This window comes from Eschrichtius robustus, chromosome 12 (genome assembly GCF_028021215.1).
Source record: "Eschrichtius robustus isolate mEscRob2 chromosome 12, mEscRob2.pri, whole genome shotgun sequence".
Taxonomy (NCBI): Eukaryota; Metazoa; Chordata; class Mammalia; order Artiodactyla; family Eschrichtiidae; genus Eschrichtius; species Eschrichtius robustus.
In genome coordinates, this window is record NC_090835.1 from 37,515,945 (window position 1) to 37,543,811 (window position 27,867).

The 27,867-nt window shown below is 41.9% G+C and overlaps 1 protein-coding gene across 1 annotated transcript in view; it reads right to left on the reverse strand.

Annotated features, from left to right (window-relative positions):
- DOCK3 (dedicator of cytokinesis 3) overlaps positions 1–27,867 on the reverse strand; it is a 349,841-nt gene that overhangs the window by 70,322 nt on the left and 251,652 nt on the right. The window contains exons 13-21 of the mRNA XM_068559156.1: positions 23,938–24,063; positions 13,449–13,573; positions 11,774–11,936; positions 11,148–11,254; positions 10,394–10,565; positions 9,939–10,036; positions 7,305–7,388; positions 6,166–6,266; positions 2,190–2,271 (exon numbers count right to left, since the gene is read on the reverse strand). Of these exons, the coding sequence (XP_068415257.1) occupies positions 2,190–2,271; positions 6,166–6,266; positions 7,305–7,388; positions 9,939–10,036; positions 10,394–10,565; positions 11,148–11,254; positions 11,774–11,936; positions 13,449–13,573; positions 23,938–24,063 (1,058 nt within the window). The remainder of the gene's footprint in view (positions 1–2,189; positions 2,272–6,165; positions 6,267–7,304; positions 7,389–9,938; positions 10,037–10,393; positions 10,566–11,147; positions 11,255–11,773; positions 11,937–13,448; positions 13,574–23,937; positions 24,064–27,867) is intronic.

The following is a 27,867-nucleotide window of genomic DNA, read 5'->3' on the forward strand; positions in this document are numbered from 1 at the left end:
AGAAGCATACGCATTCTGTGAATAAGGATGAAATTAGGATCAGACAGAGACTTACACATTTGGTCAAGAGGACTTGTAAACTGAAATTTGATGAAGAAGTGGAAATGGCCTGATAAAACTGTTGGGCTAGATGCATTAGTATCAGATGCCACTCAAATACATTTGAAAGGTAAGAACAAGTATGAAAGTACCCCCTGAAAAGTGCTCCCCCACAATGGAACTCTTCCTTTTCCCCACCCAAACCTGATATTCTCCAGGAGTTTTCTACCTCCATAGGTGACCCTGCCATCGACCCAGCTCATCTAGCCAGACCCCTGGAACCAGCCTCAGGTCTTCCTTTCTGCCACCTCTCACATCCAACCTAATATTTGAAAGCTTCTGCTTTTGTCACATCAGCCACTTTATGGTTGCTTGAAAACTCCAGCTCTTTCCCATCCAGGCTTTTAAACATGCTGTTTCCTCAGTCTGAAATGTGTGTCCCCCAGTTCTTAACACTGATTTCAGCTCAGGTCACCTCGTCAGAGAAGCTTTCCCTAAAGTCTTGATCTGAAGTAAACCCTCCTCTCCAGCCATTCCATCCCAAGATCCTGTTTATTTCCCTCATAGCATCATCAATTTTCTTTTCTCACTTACTTTGTGTATTTATCTGTTTGACATGTTTACTATCTGTCTTTTCCCCACTTGAATGGAAGTGCTATGAAGGCCTAGCCTTTCTACTTGGGCTCCTGCTGAATCCGCAGTGGTTAACACAGTGTCTGACATATGGCAGGTATCAAGCAATACTAACTGAATGCATGGTTGAATGAATGACTCTTAGGAGAAAACTTCCGAGATAGCATCTCCAGTAACCTTAAGCAATTAATTTATTAACTCACATAGAATCTTTTGCATTTAACTCAACTTGTATCCCCTCAAATACTATGCAGGGCACTTCACAGGCGCTGGGGTTGAGAAGAACAGAACCCAGTGCTTGCCCTCACATTACACTCAGAACCCTGCTCCACACTTGTGTTTGAGCCTGATTCCCCTTAGGACACAGGGGATGTGTTCTTCAAGGGGAGAGGTCAGTCTTACTCTTTGCATCTTAGCACCCATGACATGCTGATTGCTCAGCTGACATGTATTGCGTGAAGGAAGACAGAAGTGAGACTTGTGGCCTTACATTTTTACAGAATGTGCAAAGAAGAGGCAGGGAAAATATGGATTTATGATTTGATTTTGCCTCTTTAACCTGATGATGCTTGGGGGAACATCTGTTTCACCTGTTACCACATGGACAAGAATAACAAAATCATAGGCCCAGAAGTACTTAGAGCAGATGATGGGATATTAAAAGAGGACAGAGAGAAAGCAGAACTACTTTGCTGCCATTCTTCTTTTATTACTAACTAGAAAGGATGGGAAAGACATGGTTAAAAAGCAACTAAAAAAAGAGAGTAACACAAGAACAAGAAAAGACGGACAAAAAAGCAAGCAAGCAAGCAAGCAAGCATGAACTTGCTTTAAATGAGTTCTCAGAGGATACGACAAGTTTTCTTCAAATAGCTATACGGAGAACTGCTGAGCAAAAGAGGGATCAACATTCTCATAGGCTGTTCTCTAGAGTAGAAGCAGTAGCCATGAAAAGAAGTTACCAGAAAGTATAGTTAACTAACAATGAGGACAGTCCCCTGTAAAGTGGAGCTGTCCAGCAATGCAAAGGGCTGCCTGGTCACGGTTTTTAGATTATCTTCTTCTCAACATATCTGCATACAGTGAATCCACTCAGCTCTTTTAACTTAAAACAGTTATAAAAAACAATGTTTAGTAACTACTGAAGAAGGGAAAAGTATTGGAAGATCTTATTTCTAATCAATGTTGCCACCAACACTGGCTTAGAAGGAGATATGATATTTTAGCCAGTAGAAGCAAAGACTGACATTGTTGGTAAAAACCAAGCAGGGAGGATGGCTCAGAGCCACATGCACATCATCCCTCCCTCCTGCTTTAAGATAAAATTATGAGGAATAAAGACCTTTTAGGGCAAAATCAAAGTGAGGAAAGGGCAGTTATGTGGATCAAGGCAGTCTTTCCTGAAAGCAGAGCAGTGTACTGGCTGTCTACACTTGTCCCGCACACTACTCCATTGAGGCTACTTGCAAAGTTCTGCAGGGGTGGGCCCTTTTTGTATAGCAAGCTCAGTACATTACCCTCATGGCTTCCTGAATGTGGTCCTGCCGAATCAGTTCTGCTGAGCAGTCCATGTACCACTTCAAACAGCGGATTAGCTCCCTAGGAAAAAGAACAGTTCCAGAAACCCCACTTTAATCCAAAAGCAATGCAGCCTAAAATATTTGCAGTCCTGAATTAGCCATATAGGAAATAATATACTGCTAATGAGCTAGAATGGAGTGATGGATCCAATACAGCTGTGGAATCTTTAGATCATCCAAGACCAGACAACACTCCCTGTCCAAAAAGAGTTGCCACATTTCAATCAGCAATTATAATCATTCTTTCCCACTTTCCCTGACACACATTTTTTCTGCTTACAAGAAAGTTTTCCCGAAGTCTGGGACTGGATGTGTGTTTTGTTTTGCTTTGTTTAAAACTGCTAAGTCTCCAGAACATACAACAGACTCTGAATAAAGGTGTATAGTCCGGTGTGCCCCTCCTTGCCATCCCAATGATCTTATTTCCTTAGGACCAAGTCATCTGAGTGGAATGGGATTACAGGGTCAGAAGGCCTTCACGTTTACATGGCAAAAGAGTACCCAGGGCAAGAGCGCAGGCCCTCGTCAGATAACAGTTCGCATCTTAGGCCTATCAGTTTCTAGCTTTGCATCCTTGGGCAAGTTATTTGGATCCTCTGTCCTCATTCTTTTCATTTAAAATATAGAGGAAACAACAGTACATCTCAAACTGTGAATTCTAATGAGATGACACATGTAAAATATATAGCACAGTGCCTGCTCTCCAAAGTGACATCAAAGTGTCAGAGTTCCAGTGATTCCACAGCCTCAGAACCCTTCGGTTTTGTTTGCTAAGCTTGTGCTGGGACTACCCTAGTGGCGCAGTGGATAAGACTCCGCACTCCCAATGCAGGGCCCAGGTTCGATCCCTGGTCAGGGAGCTAGATCCCATGTGCATGCCACAACTAAGGAGTCTACGTGCCGCAACTAAGGAGCCCGCCTGCTGCAACTAAGACCTGATGCAACCAAATAAATAAATAAATATTAAAAAAAACACTTGTGCTCATTCCATAGAATAATATGGTGACTTTAAAAATTGCTTTAATGGTTTTAGATAACCTGTGAGTGTTTCCCATGTTTATTATTCATATTATCTCTTTTATTGACTATCTTTTTCTTTTCTTTGATATTTATTTGTCAGTACTATAGTTAGCTATTCACATGTTTCTCACTGAAAAAGCAAGACATGTTTTTAGCAGCTCTGCCATCATTTCTTAGAAGGAAAAGTATGACAACTATGTAATAAACTCTAGTTTAAAACATCAGCGGAAAGCTAACATCTAACATCATACTCAATGGTAAAAGACTGAAATGTGTTCCTCTAAGATCAGAAACAAGGCAAGGATGCCTGCTTTTGCTACTTCTATTCAATGTATTAGTAGTGAAAGAGCAACTGGGCAAGAAAAAGCAATAAAAGGCATCCAAATTGGAAAGGAAGAAGTAAAATTATCTTTGTTTGTAGCTAACATGATCTTGTATGTAGAAAAGTCTAAAGAATCCACAAAAAACCCTGTTAGAACTAATAAATGAATTCAGCAACACTGCAACAAAATCAACACATATAAATCATTTGCTTTTCTATATACTAACAACGAACAATCAAAAAAGAAAATTAAGAAAACAATCCATTTACAGTAGCATCAAAAAAGAATAAAATACTTAGGAATAAAGTTACCCAAGGGGGTGAAAGACTTATACTTTGAAAACAACAAAATGTTGCTGAAAAAAAAAAATTAAAGAAGTTAATAATAAACAGAAAGACATCCACGTTCATGGATTGGGAGACTTAATTTGGTTAAGATGTCAACACTATCCAAAGTGATCTACAAATTCAATGCAATCTCTATCAAAATCCCAATGACATTTTTTGCAGAAACAGAAAACTCCATCCTAAAGTTCATATGGAATCTCTAGGGACCCCAAAGAGCCAAAACAATCTTGAAAAAGAAGAACAAAGTTAGAGGATGCACACTTCCTGATTTCAAACGTCCTACAAAGCTACAAAGAGTAACTTTAACTTTGATTATAAAGACTAGTCAAAACAGGGTGGTACTGGCATAAAGACAGATACATACATCAATAGAATAAAACCGCCCAGAAATAAACCCTCATGTATACAGTCAAATGATTTTCATCATTAAATGGGAAAAGGATATTCTTTTTCTACAACTTGTATTGGGAAAACTAAATATCCACACACAAAAGAATAAAATTGGACTCTTATGTTGCACAATAAACAAAAATTAATTCAAAATTAATCAAATACCTAAACGTAAGAGCTAAAACTATAAAACTCTTATACAAAAACATAGGAGAAAAGTTTCACAACATTGGATTAAGCAATCATTTCTTGGATAAGACATCAAAACATAGGCAATGAAAGAAAAATTAGATAAATTAAACTATATCAAAATTGAAGACTTCTGTGCATCAAAAGACACAATCAACAGATTAAAAAGGCAATGGGAGAAAATATTTGCAAATCATATCCCTGAAAATGGGTTAATATCCAAAATTACAGCTCAGCAACAAACAACCAAACAACCTGATTCAAAAATAGGCAAAGGACTTATAGATTTTTCTCCAAAGAAGATATATAAATGGTCAATAAGCACATGAAGAGATGCTCAGCATCACTAATCATTAGGGAAATGCAAATCAAAACCACAAGATACCACCTCATATCCATTAGAAAGGCTACTACAAAAAAAAAAAAAAACCAAAAAACGAAAAAACCAGAAAGTAACAAGTATTGGCGAGAATGTGGAGATACTAGAACACTTGTGCATTATCGGTGGGAATGTAAAATGGTGCAGCTGCTGTGGAAAGTAGTATAGTGGTTCCTCAAAAAATTAAAAATAGGATTATCATATGATCTACCCATTCCATTTCTGGGTATATACCCAAAAGACTTGAAAGCAGGGTCTCTAAGAGATATTTGTATGCCCATGTTCATAGTAGCATTATTCACAATAGCTGAAAGGTGGATAAATATAGCCAAGCATTCATCAACAGATGAATGGATAAACAAAATGTGGTATATACATACCACTGTATGTGGTTTCATTATAAATATATATATATTTATATATATATTATAATATATAAATAATAAACATTATTTAGAATGAAAGGAAGGAAATTCTGACACATGCTATGGTAAGTGAAATAAGCCAGTCACAAGGAGACAAATATTGTATGATTCAATTTATATGAGGTCCTAGATTAGCAAATCCATAGACAAAAACTATAATGGTGATTACACGAGGGCTGGGTGGTGGTGGGGGGAATGGGAAGTTATTGGTTAATGGGTACAGAGCTTCAGTTTTGCAAGATGAAAACAGTTCTGGAGATGAATGGTGGTGATGGTTGTACAAAAATGTAGATATACTTAATGCCACTGAGCTGTACACTTAAAAATGGTTAAGGGACTTCCCTGGTGGCCCAGTGGTTAAGAATCCGCCTGCCAATGCAGGGGACACGGGTTCGACCCCTGGTCTGGGAAGATCCCACATGCTGCAGAGCAACTAAGCCCGTGTGCCACAACTACTGAGCCTGCATGCCTAGAGCCTGTGCTTCGCAACAAGAGAAGCCACTGCAATGAGAAGCCCGCACACCGCCACGGAGAGTAGCCCCCGCTCGCCACAACTACAGAAAGCCCACGTGCAGCAATGAAGACCCAATGCAACCAAAAATAAATAAATAAATAAAATTGATTCTTTTAAAAAAAAAGAGAGGTTACCCTTATAAAAACAAAAAATTGGTTAAGATGATACGTTTTATGCTATGTGTATTTTACCAGGGTTAAAAAATAAGTAAATGAAGTTTAAAAAAAAAAGGTCTGCTGAACGAATGTTGGTTGCCACTGAACTTTTTAAAAGCCCGTCTTTCTAGTCAAACACAAGTCCTAATGATGGTGCCAAATGCAACTTACTTGTATGCCAGGGCTCCAGCAAAGTGCTTCTGGATGTATGTGTCCATTACAGGTCGGAAGTGGAAATATTTGATGTCTCGGAGCAGGTTGATGATGAATACCTGGGAGAGATGGAGGGCAGCAGAATTCATTGGAGGCCTCAAACCTAACCCCAGCAGAAAACAACTCTTGATTCTTCAAGGAATGGCAAACTGCTAGTGTTTTCTCCAGTGTTCCCAGTGAATGTAGGATTTCCATTCTGTGTCTGTATTTCTGTCATGTTTGTTCTATTCCTAACATCCTTGGCCTCCTATTCCAAACTTGGGACTCATCTGTCAATGCCAGTGTTACTTTGATCTTCTCTCTTCACGAATGCTAGGTGGTTCAATATGGACCTGGGGAATCAAAGTACCTGTGTAGGTGTCATAAACACTAAGTTGTCTCAAAAAACTTGGAAAAGAGAGAGAGAAAAATATTGTCCTCTAAGCCAAACCAGCCTATGAAAGGCTGCACCCTTCGGAAACAGGGTCGGCTGGCCAGGGAAACAAGGAAGAAGAAAAGCCAGAGAAGCAAACCTTGCAAGTACCATTCTAACTCTTGCCTCTGCTCCTCATCTATCAGGTAGACTCAGAGTATCTGGTTCTCCTTGAACATACAGCCCTCCTGTAGGACTGGATATATTCAACAAAATGCACTGAACATCCAAATCACTGTCCTTTCACACTAAGCAACCTTCTGAGACTCTGGTTCCCAAACAACTGCACAGAGGGAGAGAGTGTGATGCTCCACCAGCACAAGTGAGTCTCTGCTTTTCCTGGTGGTTGTATCCTACTTTTGTAAGTGGAAAAACAGGCTGTCTTGTTTCCTATATTAGTCTCTGGGCCTTTTGTTCGTGTAGGTCACTATTTCAGGGGCTAGGAAACCCTGTAACAGTGGTGAGACTGAGTATCAAAACTACAAAGTTGAAGTCCAGATTTGATCTTGCAGGGCTCTGCCTGGTAGGGTGATTGTTGGTCCTCCTTGGGTGACACTCCTCAGTTCCTTTTCTATTGGAAACATCTACATCTTGTGCTGACTCACTCTAATAAATTGCTTTCCTTAGATTTTTAAAAAATGTGTGACAGGAATAATTAATAAAAATCAGGAAGGGTGAGACTTACCAAAGACTGAAACACCAACAGGCCATATTTCTCTGTATTATCATCCAAAATCACAAACAGCGTATCTAAGATGTCCTGTAGAAACTGCAACAGCATAAAAATCAGAGGGCTCAGGTCTTCGGACCTCGGACACATGGTCAAACTTCCATACACCAATGAATTTATTTCCCAGTAAACGAAGTCAAAGATCTCCTAAGATCTCAAACCACCACTTAAAAATAACCTAGTACCCCACCTCCACCTAGCCAAGAAATAACTAGGTGGACGTGGGGGTGTTTGCTTACAGCCCAAAGGGCCCTAAGAGAGACCTAAAGAGGCTCTTCCTATTGGGTAAGTGCTAAACTTATAAGGAAAGAGCAATTACTTAAAAAACGTAGGACATCCAGGTAGAACAGTAATTTTGAAATGAAGACAATCTAAGTGATTCTTTTTTTTTTTTTTTTATAAATTTATTTATTTATTTATTGGCTGCATTGGGCCTTCGTTGCTGTGCGCAGGCTTTCTCTAGTTGCAGTGAGTGGGGGCTACTCCTTGTTGCGGTGCGCGGGCTTCTCATTGCAGTGGCTTCTCCTGTTGTGGAGCACAGGCTCTAGGCGTGCGGGCTTCAGTAGTTGTGGCTCACAGGCTCTAGAGCTCAGGCTCAGTAGTTGTAGCTCACAGGCTTAGTTGCTCCACGGCATGTGGGATCTTCCCAGACCAGGGCTCGAACCTGTGTCCCCTGCATTGGCAGGTGGATTCTTAATCACTGTGCCACCAGGGAAGTCCCAATCTAAGTGATTCTGATGCCAAATCCATTTTGAGAAAAAGGGCTTACTTTCCTGGGTCCCCCAAAATTTGATAGCCCCTTGTTCTCCTCTATGGCCTAACTCTGTAGAGGACATTTGGATGAGGCTGTGGCAAGCTAGGCCTTAACTACAGAAACTATTCTTTGGTCTAGAAATTAGTATCCCAGGAGAAGGGAGAATGCAGCTGATGAGCGCTGTCAAAGAGGGTAAAATATCTGGAGTCACCATTTTTTTTTTGAGCACGTGCCTTTTCCTTTCTAAGATGCAAAAACCAAGAGAGAATAATAAATACTCACAGATGCTCCCAGTCTTTAAAAATCAAATCTAATATTCTGTTGGTCAAAATGCAATTTAATGATATAATGTTTACAACTTATTTCAAAACAATATAAGGTAGAAGGCATGGATAAGGAGTTTATGGGCAGGACTGACCATGGGCTGATGACAGTCAGGGGTAACTGATAGGATAGGTACATGTACGGTTATTTATTCTATTCTGTCAACTTTTTTTGGTATGTTTGAAATCTTACAATAAAAAGTAAAAATTAATTAAAATGCTAGCGTAATCTCTTTAATTCTCTCTGGCTGGCTTGAGACAAATACTGATGCTAAAACCAGAAATGCTGGTAGGATGTTCTTTTGTCGGGAATGTAACAACTCAGCCTTAAAAAGATCACAGACTTTTCTTAATACCTGGTCTGTTTTACTGGTTAAATTTTTCATATGTTTAGAAGGAAAAAAATGCCCTGAGTATAAGGGCATTTATCTTAAGTTTCAAAAACTAGTATTAGCTTGTTTGTATAAAGAGTTCTTTTAAAAATTTATGATACTCTGATCAATTGATTAACACAAAATTCATACAAGACTTCATAAAAGTACGAAGCCATACACAGACTTTAAAATTATTCCTCGTTTGGAGACACCATGTTGTGTATTATTGAGTCAACGGAGCTGTAAAATGAAAGTACAGACAGTGCAATGCTAATAGATTTGAGACTTGCAATGATAGAGCCAAGAATGCTCACTGATAGACAAGTTGCCTTCTTGACATTTAATCTCTATCCTACATTCCATTGCCCTTGCTGATCACCAAAAGCACTTCCATTTTCCTCAGTTGAGTTCAGTCCATTGTGCAGAATCCACCTACTGGGCTTTCACCATCAGGAAGTGCCTGGGAGTTTTCTTGAGCTAAAGTCAGGTGGGCAAACACCTGGTTTCTACACACTGCGGAGAAGCCCTATGGAAAACAACTGGGGTCTGGTAGTGTTGCTGTCAGCCTGCTCAGGCCATTAGATAGGAAATGTCACAAAAGTACTTGAAAAAGCAATTGAGGAAGGGAGTAAGGAAGGGTCCCCTATTACGGACTCTAGTGAGAGACTGGGCAAAATCAAGTTACAGTTAATGGAGAGTATTCAGAGTTCCTGTAGATAATCAAGAGAGTAGAGCCAAGAAGACATCAGGCTGGATTTGTGGTAAAGGTTTACAAAGTAAGGGAAGAGAGAGGAAGGGAGAGGAGACCTAAGGCATGTGGGCAGCAGCACACACTGGGATTGTTTCTGAGAGGGTGTTTTTATCACTGCCCTTTAATTACCAGTTTGCTTTCTAGGAAGAAAAACAAGACAGAAAATAGAGCTTAAACCTTAAAGGTAGTTTCTAAAAGGTAATAAACCTGATGTGATACCTACTTTAAAAAAAGAAGTTAAGAAAGAAAAATACCTTTATTTCTACTCACCTAATTATAAACCTTGAGAAATGGTCTTAGAGGCTTACTGGCAGAAATCAAGGGGAAGTGAGGCCTTCTGCCCAGATTCTTGCTCAGGTAGCATGTGTGAATTGTGTGAAGCCATACCTTAACAATTTCCTCCCCACTGACATGCCGCAGCCGCCCTAGGATGTCCATGATCCGGTCTGGAAAGGCCTTCCATTTCAGCAGAGCAAGGAGGTCCACTAGGAAGCAAGCCCAAAAGACGGTGAACCCTGGCTATGTTATGGACAAGCAAAGCCCAGACTCTCCCTGCCAAGGACAGGTGAGACCTAGAAGGACAGAAATAGCTACGAGCAGTATAACAGCCTCTGGAATGCTGAGATAAAGGCTAAAGACACATCTGTAAAGTCTGAATGTCACTCAGGAGCTGCTAAAACCATGGAAAATCTCATAGGCTGCTATTGCCAAATGATTCCTTCAATTTCAAATGAAAAGAATTCCCTCACTGTGGCATGAAAAAGCAATAATTTGTCTCTTTTAACATGTATCAGCAACATGAACCAGCAAGTGAGAACCACACTGCAGGCACCATCACCTACCATTCTGGGTGAGTTTGGTGGAGGAGAGCTGTGTGGAAATGAAGAAAGACTCTTTGGTGCTGCGTTGGAAGATGAGGCTGGAGGGGATGTTAGGGCAGCCGTTATAGTCCTCTTTGCAGCAGGGCAGGCCCAGGTACAGAGCATGGTTGTTAAATGTGCTATTCTCATCACACTATAGGCAAAAGTAGAGAATACAGAATGTTTCTTGAACCATGCCACTTGTAAAAAATCAGGTCCCAGGGGATTTCTGAGTTGATGTTTACTCTCATCTTCCTGAGGCTGGACCTTGGACCTCAGGTCCTCTTAGAAGAGTGCTTTCTAAGCACTTTAAAAGTGCTTTTCATTTCTTTCCCCAGAATGGCTCACGTGCCTTTTAAAGAGAACATGGCGGGGTTCGTGGCCTCTACCTGGTATGCAGGCAACCTTGAGTGCCAGCTATGCTGTGACAGCTGACAGAACCCCAATCTCAAATAGCAGGTCTCCGAATGAACAAGCCAAGGCCATAAAAGCACAGAGGGGTTGGTAATAGATTTCCATGACTAGTGGAGTGGGAGGTGGAAAACAAAGGCCCTGCTGGCATTACTTATGGGAGGAAGCTCACCTCATTTAGAAGACAAAAGACTGCCCACAGCTGTCCTGCTGTCTCAACCAGCGCATTACCCTGGATCCTCTGGCCCGCTCAGTGAAAACCACCTAACTGAGAACCATGTGTGAGAGTGGTCTCAGCAGGGTGAGAGACAGCCAGGCTCTGTACCTTGTACACATAGAGCTCGTGGATATCATCTGAGAGGGTGGTGCCGTCGTCCCGCATCAGGGGTGAGAATGCAAAGCCAAAGAGTTTCTTTTCCCCTTTGTCCTTTGCTGCAATCAGAGCCAAGCATTAGTTGTTTTGCCTCACACTTTGCTTTTTAACAGCAATTCCCTTTTGGCTTATCACCGATGCTCTTTACTTCTTTGTCCCTTACTTTGTTCATTAATTAGGTAGCAACCTGACGGCAAGAATGATGAGAAATGTACTAGACTGAGTTTCCATTCATATACCAAGGTACATAGGCAACCTAGACTCAAATAGAAACTAAATTGCTAGTCTTGATAAACCAGGGGCTCTTTAAGAAGGAGTTTAATACATACAAAGGAAACCCCCAAAGAGGAATGACACTGGCAATTATCCAGCATCCAGGTCTGACACTACAACAGGCCAACACCAGATCCCATGTTTCTGAATCACTGTCCAAAGGACAGCCTCTGATGATATCCCATCTCTGAGTACACAACTCCTAATTTTCTTCCCCCAATAGTAAGAACTCTCTTACTTCTGTTCCAGAGAGGAAAGAGTTATATTCATATCTTCAAAGGAATGTGGAGAGAAGTCTCACTCACTGGAACAGTGTCTGAACTCGAAGCGCAGGTGGGAGCCCCGGAACCGGTCAATGGGGATGGGCAATTTGATAATTTCTCCCCAGCGAGGACTATTACTGTGGTAGAGGACGAAGGAGTGGTAGGAACTCCTATTCGGCTCCCCTGAACCCAAGCTGATGCAATCCTGGAAGAGAGAAGCAAAGTAAGGTGCCATCTTCCTGGAGGGATCCCTTGGATTTCCGTGTCACTAGGACATTTCATTTTCTCCTTTATGCAGGTCTCATTTTCCTATCAGGCCAAATCTATAAGATGACTTAAATTCAGTACTTTTGGAAACAACTGTCTAGATGGTATAAGGAATGAGCAGTCACAATGCTCCTTGTTTTCCTTGGGGCAGAGGTAACCACACACATTGCTTAAAAAACTTGAGGGAAGCTGAGTGGTGCACCTGAATCACTAAGGGAGGCTCTTCATCCTCATTAAGAAAGGAAACAACGAATTCATAGGAGAAGTCAACCCTATATGGCACTTTCCAGATCAGAAGAATAATTAAATAATAATAAAATTAAATTTTAAAAATTAATTAAATAATAATAAAGTGGAGCTTGTTTTCTAATCTTTGGCCTAATGTTGCACTGGCATTTTAGGTTGCCCATGGCTGACTGTCCTTGGATATAAACAAGGTAGACCAGATTTAACTTGACCCCAGTTCCCAAATGTTGCTGTGAAAATCCAGTCCCAGGCCCCCCAGGAAGCTGCGGACAGTACAATCAGGAGCAGCTCCTTGTCCACACAGGGTGGTGTGAACAGCTGACAGCTCTGCTGACCTTAGCATTATTCATACAAACAATGAACATGCCTTAGTCCTTGAGGTGGGTTTTTAAAATGACACACAAATCATTGTTTCTACCACCATTTCAACATTACCCTCCATTTCTTTCTAGGTTTGGGAGATGATTCTGACTAACTTTACCTTTTTCCTTCTGTAAAATATGGACGATCACTCCTGGTCTGCCTACCTCATAAGGCTGTTGTCAACACACAGAAGCAAGGTCTGTAAAAGAGTGATTTGCCTTCTACCAAGTGACATGCAAATAATGCCTTTTTATTTGCCAGGGACTAGACTGAGGGAAAAACTGACATAATGACAGTAGAAACACAGCACTCCAGTTCTTCTTTTTTAATGAAGAGTGACAGAGGATCCTTGTACTGCACTGGCTGGAAATCATCTTTTAGGGCCTGAGTCTGCTGTTCCTTGCCACATAACTTGGTAACAGCAAGTGGGTACCTAAGTTCCACTCTTTACTAAAGGGAAAATATAACTTTCTGTATTAGCTCAAGGAACAAAAAGCGTGGGACCTAATAACAGTTACCAAAACTAGGCAGCTCGATGCTAGACAGGTGGCTGAAAAAGTAACATGTAGGACAGAACTAGAGGGAATAGGTCTAAATTAGAACAGAAAGGATTCAGGTCAGACACTAGGAAGAATTTCTAAAAAGGCTGTATGACACTGCAAGTCATTATCAGAGCATACTGTAGAGTTTCCTTGAAGAAAGGCTAAGGCGGAGAAGAATGCATATGGGGTGATTTGAGTTCAGCTCTTCCTGAAGAGGATGGGTCTCTGGACAAAGTCCACAGAAGCACTAAAATTATTACAGGATTAGCCTCCATTCCAAACTGACTGGCAAACTTTACCTTCAAGATTTCTCCATCTGCGTAAAGCACATACATGGTCACTTCAATATTCTTCTGTACACTCTTTCCCCCTCTCTCGAAGTCCCCCTTCTCCAGGGTTAGGTACAGGTCATTGCGGATATCACCTGTGGGGAAAGAAATATGTCTTCATGACCGCAGAAGCCACTCTGCCCCATGCGCATGGAGGACAAGGCTAGCATCTGGATCCTCCAGGGTTCAGGTGGGTGCTCAGGGCATTCCAAGCTTGGTTAATAACAATGGACATTCTACCAATATCAGTGCAGCAGTACTCAGGTTGGTTAGTCATGTGCTCTCTAAGTCTGAATCTTAAAGGTGTTCACCACAGCTTGTCTAGGGTGGGAAAAGGCAGACTGCAGGTGTCTGCTCAGTCTCTCTCCCCTCCAGGAGAATAGCTGTAATCTAAGCCCCCCAGAGAGGAAAGATTTTAGAATCAACAAGAATAACACTTATGTTAATCATGTCTATGTTGTAACTACTAATTCCTTCTCCTTTCCCTCAAAAAAACAAAAAAACAACAAAAAAAGTCGTTTCTCTTTTTTTTTCTTGGTTTTCTTTTTGCAACCCTCAATCCTTCTGAGTCTGACTAGAGGATAAACTACTTCTTCCTTCTGGAGGCTTACCTCCAAATCCCATTCCCTGCTGGAGTGTCAGGCAGAGGTCACTGGACTGTCAGTTTTTCTTCTTTTTGTAGCAAGTGCTCTGGGAGCAGATGACTCTCCAAAAGCACCGGTGCCAAAGGACTGGGGCGACAGTCTGTTGTGCTCTTGTTGCTTCTGCGTGCTCTGACTCTAGCCCATGCAGCCCACACCTGCTGCTTCAGACTGGGCAGCAGTAGCTCAAACTGCAAGTCTGAAATGACCTAAGTCTCAAATGCCTTTTTTTAGGGGGGATGGAATTGTCTGTTCATGCATAAAAGGAGCTTATTTAGGCTGCTCTAAGCTTCTAAACCCATAAAATGACGAATTTTACTCAACACAAACTAAAGAAGGGCTTTTGACTTTCAAAAAAAATAGTAAAGGCTGTGGGAAAAAAAATCTTCAAAGGAAGAAAATGACAAAGGAAACCAGGTAAGGCCAAAGTGAAGATGTGTTAGCAGCCTGAAGAAATCAACTAAAAGTTAATGGAACAATTAATTAACTTGCAAAGCAAGCCAATTCAGAAGCCAGAAATTTTTTCTCCTTCAGTTTTTAGAAAAACTGGCACAACTAAATCTGTTCATTACTTGGAATCACAATGACATAAGTCTTTGTTTTTGGTTAGCAACTGAGCTTTCTGGTTTGGTCAGATACATGATGACTGACGGCTCCTTTTCTGCACTGCCCACCTCTCTAACCGTGGAAGTGTCCGAGTGTCTCTTACACGCAAAACAGTGATAGACCAGGACTGGCATCTATCTTGGGCTTTGGGGGTCTTCATGACCAGACCTTCTATTCTTCAGGTCGCCTTCCTACCATAGGAGTGCAATCATGGTTATTTGGTCACATAATACCCTCAAAGCACTTTGACCCAAGTGGGGAAGAGCAGTCCCTGAGAAACAATTATTCTCTGACAGCGCAGAGAACTTTCTCTAATGTGTGAAAGCTATTTCCCCAAACCAATAGCCCTGAGGCTACCATGAAGGGAACAGGAAAATGTGTTCTTGAAAATCACACACAAATGCAACTGCTGGGTAGGTGGGACAGACTTCAGGGTGTCCATCCTTGCAGTCCATATAGACTTTCCTCCTGGGTTGAGCAGAACCTCTACTTTGAATTCTGATGAGTTTGACACTTTAATCTTCCTCTTTTGGACATCCCTGCTTGGGCCCTCCTAGCAAGTCATTAAAATAGCACTCAGGTGTGTAGGTAGGGTGGGGAAGACTAGCAGAAGGAGAAGGAAAACTCAAATTCATCAGTTTGCTACCGTCAGGACAGAGGCTGAATAAAATCAGCCCTGAAAGTAAAATTCAAAATTAACTGGGAACTTTCCTATGGGTTATTGCCATTATAATGGGATAAATCAGAGTTGGTTACACCTTAAATTTTTAACAACTGGAACAGACATCTCAGAGCTTTCTCCTGATAAAAGCCTTTTAGTGACACATTAGCTTTTCTATGAAATTTAAGTAATTATTCAATTTCTAGGACAATTTGGCATAAAGTGAATAGTCTAGAGACTTTTAATATCTAAAGAACAGGTGCTTTGTTTAAAATCACCGTGGTATAAATCAGCACTCTCTGGCAGTTATTCTCAAGATAATTCACGTGACTTTTAAAAGCAGATGTTGGCTACCAGGAATAGTAATCTGGCTTGTACAAACATATAAATTTCTGTGGCTCTATACAAAAGTTAACCATATTATAATAAGTATGTCCTTAAATGGCACATTTCAAACTTTTCCTAGCAATATATGATATGAAATACTAATACTAAATTGGGTATTGTCTTGGAGATTGATAATGACAGAATTTGGTCTGTTTTGGTTTTATAGAGTGAGCTCATAGCTTCTGGGCAGCTCCTCCAGGGTATTTTAAACCAAAATGCCAATTTCAAATGGAAGGACTGAGCTAGATATTCCTACAGTTTTCACTCTTTTAAAATTTTCTATTTAAACAGAATGCTTTGGTGATCGTTTAGCTGAGAAAATTTATAAACACAAGAAACTGTACCTTCTGGGTTACACACTGAAGCAGCTAGATTTCATCAGATCTTTGCTCTTTATTTAGAGAACAGACCTGCCTAGACCAACGTTGTTCTCAGTCAGAATAGGTATCAGGCTGCCTTACGGGTTGCAATTTTGCAAATTATGGCCTCAGTTTTGAAAGCAGCACTTTTTAATAGTTAATGGTGCTGGGGCCTTCTTGTCAAAAGCTCTCTGGAGGATCATTTAAATTGAGCTCTCCACTAATTCTCAAGGAACTAGAAGAAACAAATGTGAAAAGCTCCAGAATGTAATGACCCAGGCCTACCTTACACAGAGCTTCCCAGGGTCCCTGCTCTTCAGCTATCCTTATTGTATGTTACATGTTCGCAAAGCCTACAAGTGGAATCATGCCTCTGGGTTAAGGTACTGTCTCCAGGAGGCTCATGTAAACTTTAGCACCAATGGCCAAGAAATATTACCAAGAGAGGGATGAGGACAGGCACCTTATCATAAGAATGGGAAAGAGAAGTCCTGAACAGTGGTTTCTGTGGTTAGTCTGAAGACCACTGCCTGGCTGACTGTGTTTGAATCACGTAGGGAGCTTGTTAAAATTAGATTTCTAATATTCACCCTTTGAGATTCTAGTGGGTCTTGGGTGGGCTTGTGTACTTGTATTTTAAAAAAAATCATCAGGTAATTCTGATGCTCTCCAGGGTTTAACATCAGGGGACTATAAAGTGGGGGTCTGCTGGGAAGATACTAGTGAAGTCTGGCTGAGGGTGGGGGACTGGGCACCTCTTGGGCAGCATGGAGGAATGCTGGGACGGGTATGGAAGGGGGAGGCTTTTCCACGGGGACTGGGAGTGCGTATTGTTGAGGGCAGCCCTGACTCCATTTGTTAGGTGTCCTCTGCTTCCTAAGGTTGGCACAGCCTCTAACAGCATCAGCAATGCCTTACATCTCTGAATGCTTAGTGCTCAGTTGACATGCAACAGAGTTTCTTGAATGGGAAGATGAATGAATGAGGTTGTTCTTGTAAGAGGGCTTCAGAATAAATAATCTTTGTCCCTTTCACAGTTTCACACAGCAGCCAGTGACAACTGTTGGTATAGCTGCATGTCAGAGAACTAGGGACTTAAGAGTAGGCAGAGGTTGGCAAACTTTTTCTCTAAGAGGTCAGATAGTAGGTATCTTAGGCTTTGTAGGTCACATAGGTCTCTGTCACATGTTCTTTGTTTTCATAACCCTTTCAAAATGTAAAAAACCATTCTTAGCTGGTAGGTAGTACAAAAACAGGCTGCTGGATTTGGCCTATGGGCTATAGTTTGCTGATACCTGAATTGGAGTGTTCAAGTGTCAAGAGCAGCATCACTACGCTGCAACTACACATCAAAAATCCAGATTCCTAGAAGTCTACAATAAACAGCTGCTGGGAAGGAGCAAGGTAATGAACTTGAGGCCACCTTACTACGTCAGGGATTGGCGTGAAACATTCTGGGGTCCTTAGAGAGTGACAGGTCTTAGAAGGAAACAGTGCTTTTCAGCCACCAGTAATCTCAGAGGGCTGGGGAGCACTGTGACAGAGCTGCATCCAGCAGAGAGAAAAGTGCATGCTTCAGTGGCCAGGTCTCATCATCCAAAGACCTGAATCCTAGCATGACTTTGGAGAAACAGCTCAAAACATGTTTGCAGGTCTCTTCTGAAAGCAGTCTCCATAGAGGTTTCAGAATCTTCAAGGTCCAGCTCAGGCACCAGAGCATCTGTTAGCAAGATAATCTCTTGCCAGACACTCCAGCCTTACTTGAAGTTTTGGGGCCACATAGTTCCAGCTTGTGTAGAATTCTATGCCAGGAGAAATGGTCCAGGACAGCCTACACAGGTTTGGGCACTAAGTCTTTTATTAAATAAATAAATAAATAAACAAACAAACAAACAAATAAATAAACAAATATGGCTGCGTTGGGTCTTCATTGCTGCGCGTGGGCTTTCTCTAGTTGTGGTGAGTGGGGACTACTCTTCGTTGCGGTGTGCAGGCTTCTCATTGCGGTGGCTTCTCTTGTTGTGGAGCACGGGCTTCAGTAGTTGCGGCTCGCGGGCTTCAGTAGTTGTGGTTCTCAGGCTCTAGAGTGCAGGCTCAGTAGCTGTGGAGCACGGGCTCAGCTGCTCCGTGGCATGTGGGATCTTCCCGGACCAGGGCTCGAACCCGTGTCCCCTGCACTGGCAGGCGGATTCTAAACCACTGTGCCACCAGGGAAGTCCCTGGGCACTAAGACTTGCTTGGATTCTTTATTATATTCATGTTCCTTCTGTATAAATTACTCACACCACATGTGTGGAGGCTCTAGGTTCAAGGATAACAGTATTAAATACTACATTATTTAGACCTTGTCTAATTCTAGATAGGATTAGGGAGAGCTTCTGTGGATAGTGCTTTCTTTCCCTTAAGACCATGTAAAACTAGAACTAACTTTCTCCCAGCAGACACAGCAGCCTGCTTGGGATGGTGCCAATTCTGTCTCTTGGCAGAATAGGAGTCTCCTGACAGCATTCATGGAGATGTGGAGATGTTAACTACCATTTAATATGGACACTTTCAGGCCACATGACCAATGCTTTATGTTGTAGTAATTCTTATTCTGAGGAAGAGACTAAAAAAAGACTCTCGGGAGGATCTCTTTAGTATCCAGGAAAGACAGGTTCCTTATTTTTCTAACCATGTCTTCAGTGGCAACACTTCTGGTTTCTTTTGCTACAAAGTCAGTGATGTTCTCTGCTCTAACAGGATGACAGGAATGGGCATAGTGTGACATCACTGTGCACAATTATTCCTTTCTTGGATCAGGGATGTGATGATCTTCCAACCTGTTGTGGGACCAGATGTGATTATTCCTAAACCCTCCCTTAGAGATACTGCCAAAGCTTCATTTGACACTCAGACTGACCACAGTCCTATGAATCTACTTGTGGTAAATACTTTCATCACTCTGCTGAGAAGAGCTTTTCTTTCAAAAGTCGCGTCTCTTTCAAAAGTCATGAGATGTGTCCAGCAGAGCTGAAAAGAGCAGCTTTCTGCCTTTCTGATTCTTTGTAGCTTGGGATAAGCGCTACTCATTTTCTTTTCAATGGGAGTAGCTGATCCGTCTCATAAAAATCCTTTCCTGTATCTATTCACCTAGGGCTTTTTAAGGTTTTCTAAACATTCCAACATGTCCTTAGTTTTCTCTGATCTTAATGAACACCCTAAGTAATACACAGTCTCTAGGCTGGGCTGGTAGCTTCTCTAATGTCTTGTCAGTTATCCCAAAAGGTGAGGCCGATGAAGGATTAATAATGTAAATGACAACCCACCCCAGTATTGCAACATAACATTCCCATGAAACAAATGAAGATGGAAACAAAGCAGGCAAAAGCAGACAGGACACACAAAAGCAGGAACTTACACCCAACTATCTTCACCTCTGCACCAGACAGAAAGGGGCAAGAATGAGGGGACAGCACAGAGAGAAACAAGAACAATTAAGACAAACAGGAAAAGAGAAAAAAAAACATCACTTGCAGGTTGGTGATGAAGCATGCACTTTTTATCAGGGGTCAAAGCAAAGGACAGAGTGTATTTTTGAGCACAAGGGCAAGAGTCAGGGGGCCCCCTAGAGGGCTGCCATGCCAGCATAGCTGCCTTCTAAATTAGGGCAAGGTCAGGGCAACCCAGAGAGGAGCTTGTGCCAGGTCTGACTCAGGGAAGGGCAAAGCATCCCTAAAGCAGAGTACTCTCTAGGGCATAGTTCTCAAAGGGGGTCCGCAACCAGCAGCATCACCGTCACTTGAGAGCCTGTGAGGGATACAAATTCTCAGGTCCCACCCCAATCCTACCGTCTCAGAAACTCTTGGGTTAGGCTTAGCAATCTGTTTTTCCAAGCACTGCAGGTGATTCTGATACATACTAAAGTTAGAGAACTACTGCTTTAGGAAAAACTTGGCCATCAGCTAGAACATACTCAATCAAAGGGCAGATTTCTTCTGACAAGAGAGAAGCTCATTTAACTAACATGAAACTTGGCCCATAACGCCCACAGTAAATGATAACCTTAAAAATTCAAGGTTTAGAAAACAAGTTAAAATATTTATTTCCCACAGAGGCATGACAGAGCTCTGTATTCCTACTGACTCCAGGGAACACACTCTCCAGGAAAGCTAACAGTTAGAGAACTGCACAGAAGCTGGTGGCACATCTCTGCTGGCTTAGATGTGGCCTGGAGAAGGGTACAGACCACTCTTGAGCAAGTGGTTTTAAATCATTCCTTTCAGTTTACAGTCTTTTGGCAGACAGTTTTCTTTAAAGTTTTATTTTGGCTAATGCTGACAAGTGAGTCACAGAAAACAATGTTAACTTCAACATTCACCTCATTCACCTGAAACACCTGCCCTGCTCCAATATTTCCTCTCCAGTTTCTTGAAAAAAATCTAAGAAAGGAGTAAAAGTGTGCTATAGAGTTATTAGCTTTCGTACGCAACTAAAATGAGTTTGGCGGGAAGGAGGAAATACCCATAGAAATATGGTGATAAACCAACAAAAGTTTGTTAAGTGCTCAGTTTCAAAGTAAGGTTTAAATTCCCGTATATGTTTATTCTTCTATAATCTTGGTTGACGTTTCCTGGGTTGATGTGCCTTCTCTGTGACCTCCCAGAACACCACCAATGGCAGTCTTGCCTCCTGCTCAGCACCGTGGGTCATGAGCACAGCTGGATGGCTGTGTAGTCAGGGCCTCAGCTGTGGCAAAGAGTAGGATTAATAATGTAAATGACACCCCACCCCAGTATTGTTCACCCCAGTGTGAACATCTCCTGTTCACACCAGTCACATGGTGTATGTGTACACACTCATGGAAAGCAATAGGAGACCATCAGAAAGACCTTTTTCGAAATGGTATGTTAGATACTGGTGTGGTTAGAACTTGTCTAAATGCTGAAACTCAGAGCTGAAAGCTCTCTCAGTATGCTTTGACAAGGACCTATCTGGGCCATCTGACAAAAAGGACCTCTCCAAATGAGTATCTGGTGGTTTCTGCCAAATGCTGGTAGTTTCAAAATAAGAATCACAGTATATGAATAATTCTAATTTTCCCATTTACTCTAACTTCTCAGACTTAAGTGTTGAAATGCTCACAGTTACTAACATAATTTATTTCCTTGTTCATTTCCCATATGACCATGCATCAAGAAGTCGCAACCTCTTTTAACTCGGTCACACCAGGACCATGAGGGCTGAGGGACTGCTGCAGCCCAGGTACAATATTTCCACAGGTGATGAGTGGACCAGCTGCAGGTGGAGGGGTGACCTCACTTAGGGACTTCTTGCCACAGACATGGTTTCCCAAGACAGGTTGACCACAATTTAAGACACTGCTGCACACTTTTCCTGCTGCTCCAGCAGGACCTTCAGGGCTTGCCCTATCCCCTTGCCCAAGGATGGCAAACCTACTCTGATGATATCTTGGGGTGCATTAAGAGGGCTGTCAGTTGTTAGTGCACAGTCCTGAGAGTGGCTATCTATGCAAAAAACTCTTTCCTCAGGGGGAAGAAAGGTAAAGGAGAGGATAGATGCATAAAGGACTGCTTCCTGCCTGTGAATCAATCCTTACTTTCAGCTCCAGCACTCAGTACCTCAAGGGCAGACAACCCAGCGAAGAGCACACTCGCAGCCCCAGTTTGGACATCCCAGGATTGCCGGTGTCTCTGCCTTATAGGGCAAATCATATGATGATCTCTTAGCTGCCCAAAGGAGGGAAAGTCCCCTTAAACTCAGCTTGCCTCGCCAATGATACTGATACTGCTTATTTCCATGGTCATGTCTAACATTCTCAGAAATCCTTTATAAACCTGTGTGCCAATGATACAAAGAGATGCAGAGTGCTCCACAGAAAAATCTCTTTCCATAGATGAGGTTTGGATACTGCAACTCCAGAAATTAAAGTTTGCTTAACAATTTTTGACTGAAGCTTGCTCCTTTCTAGTCTCTGCTCACTTTGTTTTGATTCTGTGACTGTGTGAAGGCTAAGAGGAAGGAAATGTCCAAATCTCAGACAAACAAGTTCTTAAAAGAGAGAAAGAACTTTAAGTACATCTTTTAGAATATATGACTCTACATCATGAGCCCAGATACCTAATTAAAATAAGATCACCAGAACAATTTTGGTAACCACTAACTATTTCTTCAGTGACATGTTGCCAAGAAGTCAGGGACTATGCCTGGGCTCTTCTTTTCCTGATTACCAGGGCCATAGAGGGCTGAGGAACGTGTCGGGAAAGGATGGGAGAAACATCCTGTGGAAGACATCACCTCTACAATAGTCAGATGGGGGCCTTTCATAAGCATGAAGTCTCCTAAGTATTTAAAGATAAACACAGAATTGATTAGGAATTGATTAAATGGCCTAGGACTCCCATACAAAAGACCCTCCTGTGTGCATGAGCAGGAGACGAAGGCTGTCACAGCAGCTTGTTCTGCATTCACAGTGTCTATGGAGAGAGAACGAAGGCAACAGAAAACAAGTCTGGGCATAATGTGGGAAGTTGGAGGGCAGCTGGAATCCATCACACAGGCCTTCTCTATACTCAGGCCATACTCTCCTCTGGGTATGTGCTGGCAAATATTTCCACCAAGAGGATTTTACAGCACCAGGAGGAACTCCAAATAGGTGATATTTAGAGTGGTCACAATCAGTTTAGTCTAGCCTGGCTTGGCTCTTTTAAACAAAGGCAAATAAACTTTCAGCAGAACATTAAAACTCAGGGAGGGTGGGAGGGAGACGCAAGAGGGAGGAGATATGGGGATATATGTATATGTATAGCTGATTCACTTTGTTATAAAGCAGAAACAAACACACCATTATAAAGCAATTCTACTCCAATAAAGATGTTAAAAAAATAAAATCAAATCAAATCACATCACTAAAAAAAAAAAAACCTCATTGGAAAAGGTAGGGCTACTCCTCCCATAATTCATCCAGACAAACAGCAATTTGCTTGTTCTGCTTTCCCTCTCTTTGTTCCCATCTTCTCTGGTTATCAGACCACCTGCCATCCATCGGAGCCATGCCTCTACCCTTCCCTCACTCCCTACAGCCCCCTTGGTTCTGATGGCCTGTTTGGATCCACTTCTCTAGCTTGGCCTGCATCCCCCTGACCAGGAAGCATGAACTTGAGATTGACCTGCTGGAACCACACTTGAGAGTCAATGCATTCCCACTTTCTGCCCTGGCTCTCCATCAGGAATTAGATGAAAGGAGTTAGACAATTTCTGAGAAACTGGCCAGATAGTACTATTCACAGTGCCTAACTTATACCATTCGCCTGACCCATTTTTCTTATACATTATGGTATTTTCATTATGATTCATTTTTCTGATACAAATATATCTGCTATTCCTACTTGAACTGGGATTCATTGACACTACAGGCACTATTTTCCTTAAAGAGGATGTTCCTATGAGGGGATTCTCTTCTAGGAAATGTAATTGAAGAGAAGAGTATAAAAAGGCACCCCCATGAGAAGTTCTGTATTGATTCCTACCATCCGGTCTCCATAGGAGACAAAAAAGCTCATCTGCTGGATTGCTGTGCTGCACTGGTGAACATATGCGGGGGCTTCTGGAAAAGAACAAATGCCAACAAGAGTCAAAGGAGCCACTGGCTGCAGACTGCAGTCAGCAACCTGACTTTGGCTGTAGAAGCTTTTAATGGCTGCAGGGCTCCTCCACAGCATAGTTCACCACCTGCTCACAAGGGGAGCACTGGACTCAACCCTCCTAACCCTTCTCCCACCCCAGCCCCAAGAAGTTCTGCCTACCTGGCATGATGACATCAGGAAATCCCAATTTTCTTGTAATTGCCAATCCCCTATTAAATACCATAGGATTTTCTCTCCTAATCTGTTCCATGTCTCCACGAAGAAGCTGCAGAGAAATGATAAGACCTGCAAAAACAAAAGCATTTTTTAAACTCAGTATCACACTTCTACCCTAGAAAACACAGAGTCACATTTTTTCAGGCAAAAATGTGCAAAATTCAGCATTTTTCTTGAGAAAAGTTTTGATGCAGAAAGTATACATTATTCTGAAGAAACATGCTAGAAAGCTAAAAGAATCTAAGTCAAGATAATCTCAAAAATCCAGAGAACTATTCTATTAAACACAAACTGAGGTCTGGGAGATTAAGTTGCCTTCCTCTTTGTTCCCCAGCATCCAGCCCAGGGCCTGACTGGGTCTTAGTGAATATTGAATGAGAGGGTTGATTCACATAAACTGTATGTTTAGGAACCCAGAGAACTCTATAGAAACAATGGCAGACTAGAAACAAGTGTAGCCGAAGAAGACCTTGTGTGAGGGTGTCCCACCAGTTGGAAACGACTAAGTTAAGAGATGCTGTGTTTTATGCCAAAGTGCGGGATGCAATTTTCTGGTTCAACCTTGCAATGGCTTGTACAGAGGGCAGCAGAGCAGACATCACATTCTCCCTTCAGGGAACCAATGCACTGCAAGGAAAAGAAGGGACATTTTGTGGGGCTAACTGAGCCTTGCTTCAGACTGTAAGAGTTTCAGATCCTCCAGATGATCCCAGGGGCTTTATTCAGAACGTGGGAGAATGTGCAATGTCCCCTAAAGTGATCTGGCTTTTGCTCATTACTTGTACCTTAGGAGTTTTGCACAAAGAAACAGTCTCCTGGAAATCACTCTCCTCTCCTGCCCTCAAGGATCCTCACTGCAGCCAATGGCTAGAAGTCTGTGAAGTCAAGCCTAGGTGGAGTTTGGAGTGCCTCTGAGACTCTGTGAATGAGATTAGCTGGTAGGAGGATGAGTTTAGGTGCTGATCTATGGGTCAGCAGGAAGCACCCTCGTCAGTCTGGAAACTTGGGAGTTGAGCAGAAGATGAATATCTAGAAATGAGGGAAGATGTTATGATAATCAGGACAATCAAAAGAGTGGTGGTTAGAATGGAGACAGTAACAGTAACAAGTGGAGATGTAGAATAAGAACAGTCTGGGAATGGAGAAGGGAGAGGAGATGGAGAAGTGGAGAAAGAGAAGTCAGATAGGAGAGTCACAGATACTGTATCTAGCAGGTCAAAGTATTCTAGGAACTAGGAATATGTACTCTCACTGCTGGGTCAGTGGAGGAAATACAGTTCTACTGCCGCCCAGACAGAACCTCAAGATGATCTCATTGCTTCAGCTAAGCGCATCTCCCTCAAGAAACCCTGGGATTACACATACGAAGTCGCAGGTGTCATGAACACCAGGATCACAGTGCCCTGAAAAGCAGACATATGATATTCCAGTTGGCGCTCTGGTTAGATAATCAGTGTTTGAGATTCAGCCACCCTAAAGTAATTTTTTATAGCCTAATCACTTGATGGACTCAGTTACAATTAGTTTATGACCCTGAAAGGCTGAAGGCCTTTGATTTCTATAGAAGACAGCAGTTGGGGAGGTACTCACCCTCCCCCACAACCTCAGCTCATTTATCTACAGTATCTTTACACAGCTATCATTACATCTCATCCTCTGGGTGAACAAAAATCCACTGACTTAGGAGATGGCCTAGCCTGGAGCAGATAGCTAAGAATGAAACAGTTTCCAGAATTTGAGATAGTGGATGGAGGGCAAAGGAAAAAAAAATCGGTGAGTGCACTCTTACCATTCTCTATTGGCAAGGATTTATTCCAATACCCACTGACTGCCTTTCATCTCCTCATTTTTTGAGCTATCAAATTGGCCTATATATGCAAAGTACAACCTGTGAGGATGTAGGCTGAAGGTGCTGGGAGAATCACATCTAGCTTTCAAGCTACTCAAAAAGATCCTGAGTAGCTGCTCTCCTCTTCCAAACATGACAGTTAAGAGGGCTTCAGTTTATGCAAGAGAGCAAGTGAAAAGGCACATGAAGAATGAAAGAAACCACCAATGGAGGCTACAAAAATTCCATCACTCAGAATAAGAGATACAAACTACTATGTATAAAATATATAAGCAATAGGCATATAGTGTGCAGTACAAGGAAATACAGCCATTATTTTGTAATAACTTTAAATGGAGTATCATCTATAAAAATGCTGAATTGCTATGAAAATAGCGATTCATAGTGCACATGAAACTAATATAAATTGTAAATCAACAATACTGCAAGTAAGAAATAAGAAAATAGAGGAAAACTCCATCCCCTTTTGTAAGGGCTGGAATCCCAGAACTTCTGGATCACTTTTCTGGCTCTGAAACCCTGAGTGATTGAGGCACATGCCAAATAATGGTAAGGCATGGTCCTTAGGACGGAAGAGCTTCCGCGAATAACTCAGAAAAATGACCACTCACCTACCCAGTACACAACCAGTCCTTTAGCAATTCTTGGTATTCTACCTACCAATCATCTGGCTCTCAAGCCAAAGAACTTGAAAGTAAATACGTCTATACAAGTTCTCTGTTAATCTGATGCCTGACACAAGAAAACTGTCTTTTTAACCTCAAGTTAAACACTGTCCCCATAAAAAAGTTACTGGACACAACTGACACCTATTTGGAATACTGGAGGGCCAGCAATCTGGCCCTGGCCCCTCGCCATCCCCATCCCTCGTGGAAGAGCTGGATGAGGATTAATAATGCAAATTAATCTTAGCCCAAGATTTGTAAATAAAGCTGTACTTAATAGCCATTTAAAAATACATAGAAAAGATGTTAAAAAAAATAAAATAAAATAAAAATACATAGAGGGCTTCCCTGGTGACGCAGTGGTTAAGAATCCGCCTGCCAATGCAGGGGACACAGGTTCGATTCCTGGTCCGGTAAGATCCCACATCCCATGGAGCAACTAAGCCCGTGCGCCACAACTACTGAGCCTGCGCTCTAGAGCCCATGAACCATGACTAATGAAGCCCGCGTGCCACAACTACTGAAGCCCACACGCCTAGAGCCCGTGTTCTGCAACAAGAGAAGCCACCACAATGAGAAGCCCATGCACCACAATGAAGAGTAGCCCCCGCTCACTGCAACTAGAGAAAGCCCGCATGCAGCAACGAAGACCCAACGCAGCCAAAAATAAATAAATTTATAAAAATAAATAAGTAAATAAAATACATAGAAAACCACGGCATCAACTGTTTTATTTGCTAGAAGTTGGGTTTGTGGCTACATATCTAAGAGGCCAATAACAAAAATGAAGAGCCACATATATTAAAGCTGCACCTAAGAGATTTACTGCTGGATGACACATTTACTCTCAGCACTCAAAACCAATATAGCAGGACTTCCCTGGCGGTCCAGTGGTTAAGACTCCACCTTCCAGTGCAGGGGCTGCAGGTTCAATCCCTGGTTGGGGAGCTAAGATCCCACATGCCTCACGGCCAAAAAACCAAAACATAAAACAGAAGCAATATTGTAACAAATTCAATAAAGACTTTAAAAATGGTCCACATCGAAAAAAATCTTAAAAAAAAAAAACCAATATAGCAACTCCTTCTGCATTTTTGTATGATTTGACTTGACGGGAAAGCACTAATGACTTCTGAAACAGACTGCCAAGGCAATGAACTGTTCACGATGTTTAACAAAGATGGGTGAGAGTTTACAGTAAAGTAAATTAACTTTTTATAAAGAAGTATCTTTAATTAAGGAGACTAATAAAGACCTGAAATATTCTTTGAGCAATTATGAAATTCTCTGACACGAAGACCCTGGAGTCCAGCAGTGGAAAACCCATGCTCAGAAGCTTTGACAATAGAGTGGAAAGGT